The 15,080-nt window shown below is 43.1% G+C and overlaps 1 protein-coding gene across 2 annotated transcripts in view; it reads right to left on the bottom strand.

Annotated features, from left to right (window-relative positions):
- The window catches only part of FGF13 (fibroblast growth factor 13), a 219,264-nt gene that overhangs the window by 103,762 nt on the left and 100,422 nt on the right, over nucleotides 1-15,080 (bottom strand). The window contains exon 2 of one of the 2 annotated variants that reach the window (XM_033137060.1): nucleotides 1,248-1,415. The exons of the other annotated variant lie outside the window; for it this stretch is intronic. Coding sequence (XP_032992951.1) covers nucleotides 1,248-1,415 — 168 coding nt within the window. The remainder of the gene's footprint in view (nucleotides 1-1,247; nucleotides 1,416-15,080) is intronic. 2 annotated transcript variants of the gene reach the window in all.

Here is a 15,080-nt window from a genome sequence, read left to right as displayed (position 1 = left end):
GCATACTGGAAACCTACAGAACTGCATAATGGAAAGAGGAGTACCACTATGAGTATGTAAGCTCATTGAGGGCAGAGACTTACTCCATTTTGCTGATGTAACTGTGAAGCATCACATATACTGATGTGCCCCATGTGTACACATTGTGACTGTAGAAACCAGACTGTTGTGACATGGCAATTGTGTTGCGCAAACCCTCATTTCCTCACACCTGTATCAGTCCGAGTAGGATCCAATCTTATATATTTATAACCTCTGAAATACACTGTTTCTTTGTTATAAAGACATCTGCTATTGGACCATATATAGAAGCTCATGTAAAACGTGCAATGTCTTACCAGATAGGAATTGAGGCAGTAGTGGAAAACATATAAAAACAGCATTACAGAATATCAAGAATTAAGTTGTCTGGAGAGAGTGGATGTTTAAGCTCATATATACCCAAAACTGACAGGCTAACAAGACACATTTCCTTATTAATAGTTTCTGGGGAACAAGCAAGCAAGTGGTCACCCATACCTGATTACCACCTCTGGAAAATAAAAAGGAAACATTCCACTCAGACATTAGCTCTACTGCATGCACATAACTTCTCCAAAATGCAACCGGGCGTGCAGTACATTCAACTTATCCTGCTTTGCCAAACTACAGCTTTTATAAGCTTTTTTTTGGACAGCAATGCGCAAAAGCTTTATGAAGTGTAAAAGTGTCAGAGAATCCAGCTTTAAGTGCGATCTAATATTTATTCCCAGCTCAGTGCAACTTTGAAATACTAAGGTGGAGGAGAACTTCTCGGGTGAAGAGAGAGAAGAGGGAGCTGTTAAGATGCTGTTTTAGAAAAAGCAAGCAAGTTTTGGCAGCCAAAAGGCAAGTGTAATGATGAAAATGGACAGAAATAAAAGTTTTGATCAGTAATTTTTAAAGCATTGTCAACTATTATACACACACACACACTTTTTTTTTAAAGGTTTTCCTATATCCGTGAATTATATTTCATACAGTGGCCCATGACCAACTCGTATCAGACATTAACAAGCAAGCAAAGTAGCAGAGGGTGATACATGAACCCCAGGCAGATTGCTGCATCCAGTTGCATTATATTAAACACAGGCCAAAGAACACACAAGACACAATCCGTAGGACAGGCACGCTCTCTCCGGAAAAAAACGAAAACCAAAGGAAAGGAAAATAAAAAAATTTAAAAACCGGGAAAAAGAAAACGAACATGGATCTCGTGGTGCACAAACCTTCAGGTTCTGTGTTCTCTTTGAGGTGCACTTGCTTCAGAGGACAGCAGAAGATTTCGTGACATTTAGCACGAAAAGGGGATTCTTTTTTCTTTAATTCCGTGGATTGGATGGAATCTTGCCGTAACATAATATATTCCTGTGTGCCGGGGGGAGCGTCATCCATAACTGCGGTCACCACATAACAAAATGAACTTAAGTTAGAACGAAAGGGAAAAAATAAAATTAAAACAAAGAAAAAAAATCTAGAGAAGCAAATCAACTCTATAATGATACAGGGAGGGGCAGAGAAGGACAGGGGAGCAGGGAGAAGAGGGGAAGGGAAAACATTGGTAGAGAGAAAAAGAAAAGAATGACGAGAATTAACGTACTCTGGTTTATGATGGCAGAGGAAGAGGAGACAAGAGGGTAGGCGTCAGTTACTTCTATGCTTACACCAATCTTTCTAGCATTGTCTAGGAAGTGATACTATGTTAAGAAAGGTAGCTTACATATCTTAAAAATGTATTCAGGAAAAGACTGAATACGAGGTATCTATACCACATATAACCTCTCTCTTTTTTTGCTACCATTTTAGTGAAATATGTGGCTATATTTTGCATGCAGATTACATACAGTAACAGCTAAGATATCATGCAGGTTTTAATGGCCAGAGCTATTCGTTTTATATTCAGAACAGCAATGAGCAATTTGCACAGATACCCAGCATTACTCACATCATATTGCTATTAGACTCTATAGGCCAAGATAGTTTTTTTCAGAATACGGATAATCATTCACTGGCATTCAAATTTACAGTTCGTTCCAGAAGGCGCAAAGAGAGGGAGCATGTTGGAGTGGGGTGGGGTAGGGTGGGGGGGATCTCATGGTTTACCCCATCCCCTAATAATTCAAACACTGCGTTCTACATTCCAGAAAATACTTCAGTGTCAGCTCATATGCTGAGGAACCCCTGGAAGCCTGCCATGAAACCAAATAATGTTTCAGAGAATATTGTCAGGGACATTCCAAACTACGGGTTAGGCCTTTGGGGCATCAAGATTCCTGCTTGCACTGCATCCTGTGTTATTGGCAGGGTGGTTAGGCAAATGTTGGCTATTTCCAGATCAATCTGATATGTTTGTGGAGATGTCATGTGATGGTGTTGCATCAAAGAAAGGGCTATCCCACACTTCCCCTTGCACGTTCCTTTCACTTTCCCTGTTGCAAAAATTCTCCAGTCATGGCACCACCACCAAGGCCTCAGCTGCTGATTGTAGTCCAAGATGGCTGAGACCAGGGAAGGCACTCAGGTCACAAGCCTGTTAGGGCTTTATACACTGGTTCTACCACCTTGAATTGGGCCCAGTAGCTCACTGGCAGCTAGTGCTGTGATTCTAGCACCAGTAACACATGGTCCTATATCTATAGAATTGCTAGTTGTAAGAACATAGTAGAAGCTTGCTGGATCAGGCCAATGGCCCATCCAATTTAACTACAGTGGTGCCCCGCTAGACGAATGCCTCGCTAGACGAAAAACTCGCTAGACAAAGGCATTCGTCTAGCGGAAGGCTGCCCCGCAAGACGAATTTGTCTATGGGGCTGCCTCGCAAGACGGAAAAAAAAAAAATTCCCTGTCTAGCGAAAACAGCGGTTTGCATTGCCGCTTCACTAGACGAAAAAACCGCTAGACGAAAAATATTCGCAGAATGAATTATTTTCATCTAGCAGGGCACCACTGTACATGAAGAAGCACTTTATTTTGTCTGTCCTACTCATAGCAGACATAATTGCAATGAATGGGCATAACTAGCTTTCTCCAAACGAATCTGCTCTGCAGGCGGCATTATAAAATGCAAATATTTGGTGCCCACTGGGAAGTAATTTTTTTCAAAAACCTTAACCTCATGCATATCCATTGGCAGCTGATTTCTAAACCTGTGGATTTCAAAAAATAAAAATCAACAGGTTTCATGATCCAGACAAACGCCCCTTGAAATCCAGTTCAATAGCCTGTCAGATGTTTGAGTGATGTGAAGTCCACAGCCTTGAGTGAAATTTGCAAATGAAGTTGTTTTAAGAGAGACATTTTGTAAACCAAGAAAATCTTTAATAAAATATTAAAAAAAAAAAATGTGTTCCCATTTTTAAGTCTAGGTCCCCCAAGCAGTTCACACAAGAATAATAGAAACAGATACAAAAAGCAAGGGTGCCCACAAAATAAAAAATAAAAACAAGGTCACCATCCCTGTAAGTCTGTGGAATAAGTGCAATACATCTAAGCACTTCATCTGTGCTGCAAAACAGCAGGTTGTGAAAAGGAGAAAATACTTGAACAGTTTGCTCTCATGGCTTGCTGTTCCAAAGGCCTTGCAGAAAAGAAATGGGATGAACAGAGCTGAACATGCAAGCTTTCATCAGGAAGAGGGATGAGGAGAAAATCAGCTCAGTTTGAATTTTAATGCAAACCTCCCTAATTTGCACTTCCCAGAATAACACATGAAATTAATGCTTCTTTGAAATTTTTCAACTCAGTAATTCAGCCGAAAGTGTATAACAGGGGCAAAACATGGATAAGAACGTGTGTGTTAAGTGAAAATAGCATACAAATTCCTTTACATATGGGAAAATCACTTACAAAAGTGAGAGAGTTGTATTAGGAGAAATTGCATACGTTTTCTAATAGGAGAAAGGTACCGATGGCTTAATCCGAGGACTTAAAAAATAATACAGAATTGTGTCAAACTGAGTTAAGATGAGGCTTGGGGTGAATAACAGAAAGGAAACAAATTGGCACATTTGCTCATCCTTAATATGGAAGGAATTTAATCACAGAACCTCCAAGTGTCCCTGTTTCCCAGGGATGTCCCTGATTTAGAGAAGCCATCCCAGTTTCTTATTTGATCCTGGAATGTCTCACTTTTCCTTAGGATGTCCCTATTTTCATCGGAGAAATGTTGGAGGGTACAGAGTTATCCAACCCCCTGCATAGGGAAGTTTTTATGTTTAATTATGTTTTTATATATGCTGGAAGCTTCCCAGAATGCTGGGGCAACCCAATAAGATGTTGGGGGTACTGTATGCTTTAAAATTATCATTATGGAATGGGACGTCCCTATTTTCATCAATGAAATGTTGGAGGGTATGTAATCAGCCAGGGGCCATCCCCTCAAAAATCATTTTTCTAGGAAAACTGGTGTGGAAGGAAAAAGAAGAAGAAGAGGAAGAAGAGTTTGGATTCGATATCCCGCTTTATCACTACCCGAAGGAGTCTCAAAGCAGCTAACATTCTCCTTTCCCTTCTTTCCCCACAACAAACACTCTGTGAGGCGAGTGAGGCTGAAAGACTTCAGAGAAGTGTGACTACAAAGATGAAATGGTTAAATCGGTAATGATTGATTGGGCGAAAGATCTGGGACACAACATTATGATGGATGACTGGGAGAGGTTATGGAAGGAAGGTACGAAATTCACGGCTTGTAATAGTTTAAGAGAAAATATAATGAAAATGATTTATAGATGGTACTTAACACCAGTCAAGATAGCCAAGATGAACCCTTCAATGAATAATGTATGTTGGAAATGCAAATCTGTAGAAGGTACCTTCCATCATATGTGGTGGTCATGTCCAGGGGTAAAGGTCTTCTGGGATAAGATTTATAATGAATTAAAGAAGGTAATGAAAATTACCTTTTGTAAGAAACCAGAGGCTTTCCTTCTGAGCATGACCAATGAGGAGATACCCAGTCAGGACAGAGTGTTTTTTATGTATGCCACAACAGCCGCTAGAATTTTACTTGCAAGAAACTGGAAAGGAGAAGAGATCCCGACAGTGGAAGAATGGCAGATGAAGTTAATGGAGTACATGGAACTCGCCGAACTGACCGCGAGAATCCGAGACCAGAGGGAGGAGAAGGTGTCGCAGGATTGGAAGAAATTTAAAGAATATTTAGTTAATTGTGTTAAATTGAATATTTGAGCAGAATTAGCTTGTAGAATAGGCTTTAGCTAGTTAATGTTAGATAAAATTGTTTTTAAGAGGTTTTATTGTTGAAGATTTATTGATTCAAGAATATCTTGGGATATATGGATTAAGCGATGAAATAGAGCTGGTTATTTAAATCCAGAAGATTATTAAGAGATATGGTTAATGTTTAAGAAAAAGGATACAAAGTTACCCAATATATATATGAATATTGAATGCAGTGGAGGGAACGGGGGAAGTCCCATACTGTGAAGATAGAAACTAGAATGGTATAAAGATAAGTGTATATTCAGGTTTGTATCTGTATGTTTTTATATTTTGTGATTATTGTTGGTGGGGGTGATTGTTTAATGTTCAGTGTTTATTGTTTTTTTATTGTGTATGTGTTGTATTTCTTCTTTGTTCTTTATACGAAAAATAATAAAATATTCTAAAAAAAAACAAAAAAAAAACAGAGAAGTGTGACTACACCAAGGTCACCCAGCAGCTGCATGTGGAGGAGCGGAAACACGAACCCGGTTCACCAGATTACGAGTATACCACTCTTAACCACTACACCACACTAGAGGACTAGCCTAGAATCACCGTGAAATACTAGGGTTGTCCCCTGCCACATTTTAATATGGAAGAGCAGTTGGTTCTGCAAGCTCCCACATCAACTGCAAACCACATAGACAGTTTCTTCCAGGTCTAGAAGAAGGACGCAGAACTTGTCCATTGTTTTATTTGCCCATCAAAACCTCAATGACTTCTGCAGAAGTAATCAGGCCATGGGATTAGGCAGTCAAGCTGTGGCCTTTGGCCTGGTCTATGGTCCAATTATTCATTTGCATGCCCCCATTAATCACCAGGAAACGCTTCACGGGGTAACAGACAGTCATTGGTAATGATCATTAACACACTCACCCGAATGCACCACTTAAAAGCAACACATAAAGTTAACAGCAGAACAAAGCAAGGTTTTTGTTTTTTGGTGGGGAGGGAGTTGTGGAGGAGGAAGGCAACATAAATCCGGGAGGGCATGAGTCTGTGTTGCTGGGTAACTGCTCTTAAAAATAAGAGCCAGCTTTTATTTCAACAGAATTTAGCAAAGCATGGCAGCACTGATATCACTAAGAAGCGAGCTTTCAGGAAACTTCGTAGCAGCAGGGAGAAGCTGGAGGTTGTCGTCAAAGCTAGTAATTCCCCCCCCCCAAAAAAATGTCATGCCAAAAATTTGGTTCTGCAAAGAGCTTGCTGAAGGTGGGGAGGCAGGGAGAAACCAAATATTTCTGCTTGGGATTAATCTGACAAAATGACTCTGAAACTAGGACACTTGCAAGAAAAAAAAGAAGATCTTAGTTTCTCTCTTGCTCCCTCTCCTACCCATTTTGTAGAGATGTATTAATGTACAAAAGCCCTGAACCACTTAGGTCCAGGGTCCCTCGGCGACTGCCTGAACCCTTATATTCAAGACTGATCACAGGTCATCAGCAGGAGCATCTCTGGATGATATTCACCGAGTTGGCTAGGCTCACTTGATAACAGCAAGAAACTCAGCCATATAGTGTCCTCAGCAAAGTACCCTTGGAATACTCTGCCAACAGAGAGTCAGCTGGCAGCTTCTGTGCCAGTTTTCAAAAGCATTCTGAAAACTTTTCCATTCCACCAGGCTTATGCAGGCAATTAAGAATACCTATTTCCTCAATAGCTAGCCGGTGTCCGGTTTCTATTTAAAAAAAATATTTTTATTGTACGGTTTTATTTTCTACAGTTGTAAATCACTAACACACGCACATAAATGAATAGTCATACACAATAATTTTTAAGTTAAATAATAAAGTAAGTTTGAAAGCTTCAATTTTTTCTTGATGGGTATTGCTGCCTTCTTGAAGAACAGCAATCACATGATCTGGACAATTCTGTTCATCAAGATCTTTTCCCTTTTATTTTATCTATTTGATTTATATACTGCCCTTCATTATAAGATCTCAGGGGGATTCACAGAATAAAATACAGGATAAAAGCAAGCAAATAAGTAAAAACAAAACAGCAAAACAACACACCCTTCCCACAGATACATTTAAAAGGCTGTAGAATATCAATCAGCCAACAGTGTAGTTGAAGAAGAACATTTTTGCCTTGCACCTAAAAATATATAATGAAGGTGCCAGGTGAACCTCCCTGGGGAGAGCATTTCACAGATAGGGAGCCAGTATAGAGAAGGCCTGTTCTTGTGTTGCCACCCTCTGGACCTCTCGAGGAGGCACACGAAGGAGGGCCTCAGTTGATGATCGTAGTTTCTGGGATGGTTTATATGGAGTGAGGTGGTCCTTCAGGTATTCTGGTCCTGAACAATTTAAGGCTTTATAGGTTAAAACCAGCACCTTGAATTATTAGTTTCTGTTTCAAAGCACTGACCAGCTGTTTCACACTCCCTGGTGATGCCACTGCCCTTTGGTTCTTCCATCCATTGCACAGCCTGTCCTGGCTAACTGCCACATATCATGTCAGGCTTTTGTGCACCAGCCCTGCCAACCCCTTCAAAGCACAGGATTTCCTGGCTGTTCTGCATTAGGCAGGGTGATTTCCTGACCTCTCCTCTCTCCTCCATTGATCAGGCAATACATTGCTTGCTTGGGACATTTCTCCACAGCAATGAATATTCACTTTGGAAGCGGCAATTCGCAAACATTCATTGCATCTCTGTTCAGCTCTCACATCAACTTATCTGCACTTTCTGAATTTTCATCATTTTTGTCTTCTGCATAACCAACCCCTGACTTCTTGTTTCTTTGCCTTATCTCTGCTCCCAGGTTGGGGCTAATTTGCAAGGAAAGACTTCCTTGAGATGCTGGCAGGCAAAGGGACTGACCGCTGCCCATTCCACCAGGAGGGCACAACACTTACCCCACCCTGGGTGCTAGCAACCCATGCTATGCTTTCCCTGTCATTTCTGGGAAGACCCACACCCCACTGAGACACTCTGTCTAGGCTGGCACAGGATGTTGTGTTATACCAAGTCAGACCATTGGTTGAGTCGACTCAGCATCAACAACATTGACTAGTAGCTGGGTTCCAGACAGATGTCTCTCTGAGACCTAGATGAAGATAGTCAGGAATTGAACTTCTGCATGCTGAGTATGTGTGCTACAGCTGGGCTATGTTCCTTGTCCCAGTTGTTATGAGTCTGCATAAAGGGCTGGTTTAAACAGGAGCATAGCAAGTTGCATTAGACCAAGTCAGGTTATTGGTCCATTGAGCTCATTATTATTTATACTGACTGGAAGCAGCTCTCCAGGATTTAAGACAGGTGTCTCTCCCAGTCCTGCCCGGGGATGTCAAAGATTGAACCTGGGACTTTCTGCATGCCTTGATAGATAGGAAAGTATGATATGGTGATAACCCAGTGTAATATGCTGAGTTGTATTGAGCCAGGGTATTGATCCATCTAGTTCAGCACTGCCTCCAGGGCTCCATTCTGAGAACTGCTGGAGATGCCAAGGATTGGCATAAAAATAATGAAAAATGTAGGAGGTCAGAGTTGTAGCTCAGTGGCAAGAGCTGATGCTTTGAATGTCAAAGGTCCCAGGTTCAGTCCCCAGCATCTCCAGGTAGGCCTGCAGAAAACAGTTGTCTGAAAATCCATAGAGCTGCTGCCCATCAGTAGATCAGTGGTGGGATCTTCAGGTTTGGGGCCCAAATGTGGCCCTTGATACCTCTTTATGGTCCTTGGGACTCTCCTGAGGCCATGCCACAACCCTCAAAAGTCCTGACCTGTACCCCCTGGAAGTGCTTTTGCCTTCCTTCCTTAAACTCTGATCCTGTATCTTGGTTGTCACAATGGAGGCTGGAGACCCATCCTTTGTATGAGTGGAATGTAATACACTGTACAGAATTAAAAGTCACATTAATTGCTCCACCCATTTCTGCCTCTGGCTCCAACTGTCATGTGGCTCCTGGGAATGTGATTCATGGCCCATGGAAAAAATTCCCCAGCAGATGGAGAAGTGGCATGGTTCCAGTTCCCAAAGGGCTACACCACACAATTTTCCTCAACCTGCTGACCGGCTCTGTATTCTCACCTTTTGGAAGCCATTCCCGGAATCTGAAATTGTAATAAAATATTATTTGAATGCAGAGGGGACTTTCCCTGTGATATGATTGATGCCATCGCTGTAAAACACAGTAAAACATCTCCTAACATGATGAATGGTCTAAAGCCAGGAAAGGAATTCGTTGACGAACCCAGAATCACAATAAGCCTGGCTTTTTTAAACAACAACAACAACATGCACACCCGTGGAAGTCTGTTTCTTGATGCAGTGGCAGATATGGACAACTTATTAGAGCCAATGAACACACACAAGTCCACAATCTTCAATACTACTCCAGCACACCCATAAGTGTGAAATGTTTAACAGCCTTCCAGCATTTGCAATATAGTCTGGTGAGCTAGGAAGTGTTGCAGGTGTGTGTGAGAGAGAGAGTCATGTAAGCCACAAAGGGTCAAGCACACTGGAGGAATTTATGCAGTGGAGTCAATAAAGTCTTATGAACTTTGTGATGGAGCTACTGAATGAGGAATATGGAGCTGGATTTCTTCAGAGCAAAAGTGGGGAACCTTAGACCCCAGGCTGAATGTGGCCCCTGAGACTTTCCTCGGGGTTTGCCCATTCCCAGGTCAGACTCCCCATTGGTCCAGTTTTTAAGTGCCTGTGCCTGGCTGGAATGTGTTGTTGAACTGTGAGAATTTCATTTTGTTTGCCTGAATGGAGGAATGTCTGTGGAGTGTAAGAGTCACATCCATAACTCTGACAGTGCATTCAAACATAGGGATAATTGTGTTAGTTATCCTGGTTATAATGCTAGCTCTTCTGTCCCAGTTTCTAATGTTTATTTTACATTACATTACCAGTCATTATGGAACAGTGACTTTATGATTGATCTACTGCCATGTTGCATTAAATTTATTTGACAACAGTGAAGTGTGGCATGACACAAAAGTGGACGTCATTGGACAATGTTGCTATTCTGCCACTCTTTCCGCATGTGTGCTTTTCTGTCCCTCCAATATTTAAGCCTTGCCTGATTTTCATTTCTTCAATTTAGTAACTATGAGGAATCAAGGATGCCCTTATCTACATAGTCTGCTCCTTTAGCTGCATAGCTCGACCCCAGGTTCTGTGCTTTGCTTGGTCACACAGAACTCAGCAACCATATAAGCCAATCTCTTTCTTTCTCACTCCCTCCCTCCTTCCCTCTCCCTCTCCCTTTCTCTCTGACATGCAAACTTACACTCATCTTACACCAACCAGTGTAACACAATTGCCCTGATGTCCACCGCATGAAAAGGCATGAAATATAACTTAAATCAGCAAGCACAGTGAAGAGCTGGAGGGGGGGGTAATCATTATATTTCTGACACTGGTACGCAAAGTTAATACCGCAGCACTTTTGCTTATAACTGTATATCATGACTGCTAAAGATAAATGCCTGTCATGAAATGAAGATATCACCACATCACTGAACTATAAATTGCCTCTGCTTTAGAAAAAGTGGGGTGATGAAGTCTTTATTTCCAGGTGTAAGAAAGTTTTCAAACTCTGTTAAGGTACTAGGCAGCAGGAATGTGCTTGCAGAGTATTCCCTTTGGAAACGCTAGTACACAGTTAAGAGGAGCATATGCTCTTCTCTGGTCCAGCTGCTCTAATACTACACAGGGGTGGGGAACCTTTGGCCCTCAAGATGTTGCTGGACTTTACTTTCCCATCATCCTTGAGTACTGGTAGTGATTGACTTTCAAAGCAAGAACCAAGGATCAGAGGGAGCTGGGGGAAGTTGGGAACTCAAAGTCAGGCAAGATCTAACTAGCGACAAAGGTTTAAGCCCAGGCAGGCAGACTGAGAAGAAGATCTGAAGCATAGCTTTTATACAGCCTGGGGGGACAGTGATTGGCTTGGGGGGGGGGTCAGCTAACTAGTTCCCAGGCAGGCTGGTACTGCAGCCTAAAGGACACCCTCAAAGCTTTCTGAAAGCCCCAATTTTAGTCGTTCCCCCCCCACACACACACACCTTACAGGAAATGTTTGAATTTTTTTTTTAACAAGGAGCAAGTACAAACGGATACAGTTTAATCTGTGTTCTTACTGGGTCTATTACCCCCCCCCCCCCGCCGCCGCCGCCGCCCAGGCTGCTCCAGTAATTAAAACAGCCCCATAACTTTGCTGTCCTTGTCTGAGCTCTTGGGCAACTAAATATATTTATTGCATTTTGCATCACACACCCATTTCACTTATAGCACCCCAGTGACAAGCTGGGAATGATACTGTGGTACTGCAAAGCATCTGCTTCCTCGGCAAAGAGTGAGATAATTGTCTCTGTAAAGCTGATTCTGTGTGTGCAGCAAGCTTAAGATGTCAGAATTCTGACAGGGGCAATGCGGCTCTGTCAGTGATGCTTTTGTGTTACGCGGAAGCTTTCCAGGGGTCCAAGCGAAACTGAGCCACTTCTTAAAAACAGCCTCAAGACTGTGAAGCAGGGGTGCCAATGAGGCGGGGCTGTTGTTATAACTATTGCTTTATTTGCATAGGCTCATCTTCCAAAAGTATATGCACATTCTTATTATATTCAAAAACTACATAGTCAATCTTACTGGAAATAAAGAAATGTAGGGGATCCCCCAGGGATGACTCCTGGCTTAGGACGGAGTCTCCTGGCACACCATGACTTCTCAGCCTGTGTTCACATCCAAAACTCACTGCCTACCTCGGCGGATGACCAGATAATTCTATAAATTCCCTGGGGTACTGGTAGGGAGTTTAAGAAAACAATCTGTATCCATGTTTTCTACACCAAGCATAATTTTATAAATCTCAGTCCCTTTATAGTTGTATGGTTGGTTAGTTTTCTCAACTAAAAAGACTCCTTCACCTTGGCCTGTCTTCATGGGAAATGGATCCAACCAACTTCACACAGTGCAACACATTTTGTCAGAGGACTTGACCTTTTGATGCAAAAGGGAACAATATCCACAAACTACTTGATGCTCTCTGCAGCTAAGAAGCCAAAGCTGTTTCCCATCTAAAGCACTGGCCGAGGCCCACTTTTTAAAAATTGGGGGCTCTGCACATAAGGGCAGGTCTGCTTGATCATACCCAAGACTCATCTAGACCAGCATCCTGTTCTCACAGTGGTGAACCAGATGCCTTGTGGACCTGTACCCAACTGAGTCCAGTGATGCTCTCCATTATACACAGAGAAAGGCTTTATGGAAAGTTTCAATACTATTCATTTGATTGCTGAAAGCACAGAAATATTTAAACTGGGAGGGCATCCTAAATGTGTCAGAATTATTCATGGCCTACAGTTTACCTGTTCAATACTTTAAGGCAGGAGTCGGTAGCCTGTGGCCTTGCAGATGTTGTTAGACTCCACCTCCCATAAGCCCCAGCCAGCATGGTAAATGGCCATGGGTGATGGGAACTGGAGTCCAACAACATCTGCAGGGCACCAGGTTCCTCTTCCCCACTTTAAAGTAAGGTTGGTCACTTCTGATAGACGGTCACTGAAGGATTTCTCAGAAGGGAGCTTTGGGCAGGTGAAAGAGATAAATATGATGGATACCATTTGGTGGTATTTATGTGAGACCCTCCACTGAGGATGGAGAGTTTTGCCTCCCTCCAAACTCTCTCCTCCAGTCCTCCTTTTGTGCCTCGCCCTTTGTGCCTCGCTGTTTGGCCCTGGGCACTCTACCTAAGCCATGCCCCTTCCTCTGTAGTTCTTAAGTGCTTTTGCTGGCCACATTGTGCCAGGCACGTGATCATGCCTCTTGATTTCCTAGATGGAGGCACCTCTGACATTTGTATGCTTGAAATACATTCCACTGTGGAAAGGCATCAGTTGCAGCCATTGCTGCCCCCCAGTTTTGCCTCTGGCCCCCAATGTCACTGGCATGCAGACCCTGGAAGTGCCCCAACCTCTGCAGCAAAGTAGCCACCTCACTTTGTCTCATGGTGGAACCGGCCCTGTCCTTTAGCTACTGCTTAACAGGTGGACAACACCCAAAGTTTTATCTTGTCATGGCAGAAGAAGTTCTTGTAGCCATTCCTACACAGTTAATAGCTACTAGCCACAATGGTTATCCACTGCCGCCTGCTGGAGGCATCTGGGTGGCCACTGTGAGAACATGACCCAGGACTAGATGAAGAAGAAGAAGAAGAGTTTGGATTTGATATCCCGCTTTTCACTACCCGAAGGAGTCTCAAAGCGGCTAACAATCTCCTTTCCCTTCCTCCCCCACAACAAACCCTCTGTGAGGTGAGTGGGGCTGAGAGACTTCAGAGAAGTGTGACTAGCCCAAGGTCACCCAGCAGCTGCATGTGGAGGAGCGGAGACACGAACCCGGTTCCTCAGATTACGAGTCTACCACTCTTAACCACTACACCACACTGGCTCTCCATTGGCCTGATTCAGCAGGCAGATGAGCCATTGGCCTGATCCAGCAGGCAGATCTTGCATTCCTAACTCACTGGACATGGGGCGGGGGCATCGTTGGTAGGCTGGAATGTAGCTTACCATTTAAAGGTATCAGGATCAGGTTCAAAATACTGGTTTTAACCTTTAAAGCCGTAGGACCCTCATACCTACGGGACTGCCTCTCCTGGTATGCCCCTTATGGTCCGCAAATAATAAATCTTGGAGGTCCTGAGCCTCAAGGAGATTAGACTAGCCTCAACCAGGGCCAAGGCCTTTTCAGCCATGGCCCCAGCCTGGTGGAATGCTCTGTCACAAGAGACCAAGGTCCTGCGGGATTTGACATATTTCCACAGGGCCTGCAAAACAGAGCTGTTTCACCAGGCCTCTGGTCAGGGTTCAGTCCTCTTCCCTTTCATAAGAACTTGCATGAAAGTGGCCTCCCAATTTTTCTCACAGGCCCATATAAGTTGGGCCAAACAGTTGGGCCTGGTGAGCATTTAAGGTCCCCAACCCTAATCTAAAGGTTGCCATTTGATTGGATTTTATTCTGATCCTGATTTGATTTTAGGATGTATTTTAATTGTCTGATTTTATGTTAATATGTTATACATTTGATGTTAGCTGCTCTGAGCCCGGGGAGGGCGGGGTATAAATAAAAATTATTATTAGTAGTAGCAGTAGTAGCAGTAGTAGTAAGTGCCACCTCTATTGCTCTACTCAGTTTTGCCTGTGGCCCCACAAACCATGGCATGCGGCCCTTGTAAGCTCGTTCCTGAGTGAATGTGACCCTGAGTCTGGCAAGAAAAAAGGAAGCTTCCCCCACCTGCACGCAAAGCTGGTGTTTTACCACTGTACTATGGACACTCCATGAAGCTTGGGTCTGATCCCATGAACCTGTTTCATAGGTTCCGATGTTTTGGATGAAACTGCAGAAAGGATTGCCTGCAATGTTGCCTGAGCAAAACACTTTCTCCAGAAACATCCTTGAGGATCTATAACCCAATTAACGCGCACCACCAATGAATCACGCTGGAAGCATCAGGGAAGTGGGGGGAGAGAGGGCCTTCCATTCAGTTTCATTGTGCTCCATGAGCTTGTTTCCTGGAAGTCTCCTTTGGACTGCCAACGTTACCTTTGTCCCCTGCCGCGCTAGTGGCTCTGGAAAGCCTCATAAAAAGGAAGGAGAAAATTAACAGTGTGTTTCATTCTTTCCAACCTTGCAACGTTTGGCCAGGAAATAATATTTTAATATATATTCCCGGCTTTTTGCATACAGAAAAGGGTATTGTGCTAGGTAGCAAAAGCAATTCTACTTCAAGTACATATCATTCTGTGAACATAGCTGCCTATGGACCTTGACTCATCAGTGAGCAGCTGAAGGAACTTGAGAAGGGACATTGTGCAAACACTG

Source organism: Lacerta agilis, chromosome Z (assembly GCF_009819535.1).
Source record: "Lacerta agilis isolate rLacAgi1 chromosome Z, rLacAgi1.pri, whole genome shotgun sequence".
Classification (NCBI taxonomy): Eukaryota; Metazoa; Chordata; class Lepidosauria; order Squamata; family Lacertidae; genus Lacerta; species Lacerta agilis.
The sequence above is the reverse complement of the archived record's forward strand: the minus strand, read 5'-3'. Positions and strand labels throughout refer to the sequence as shown.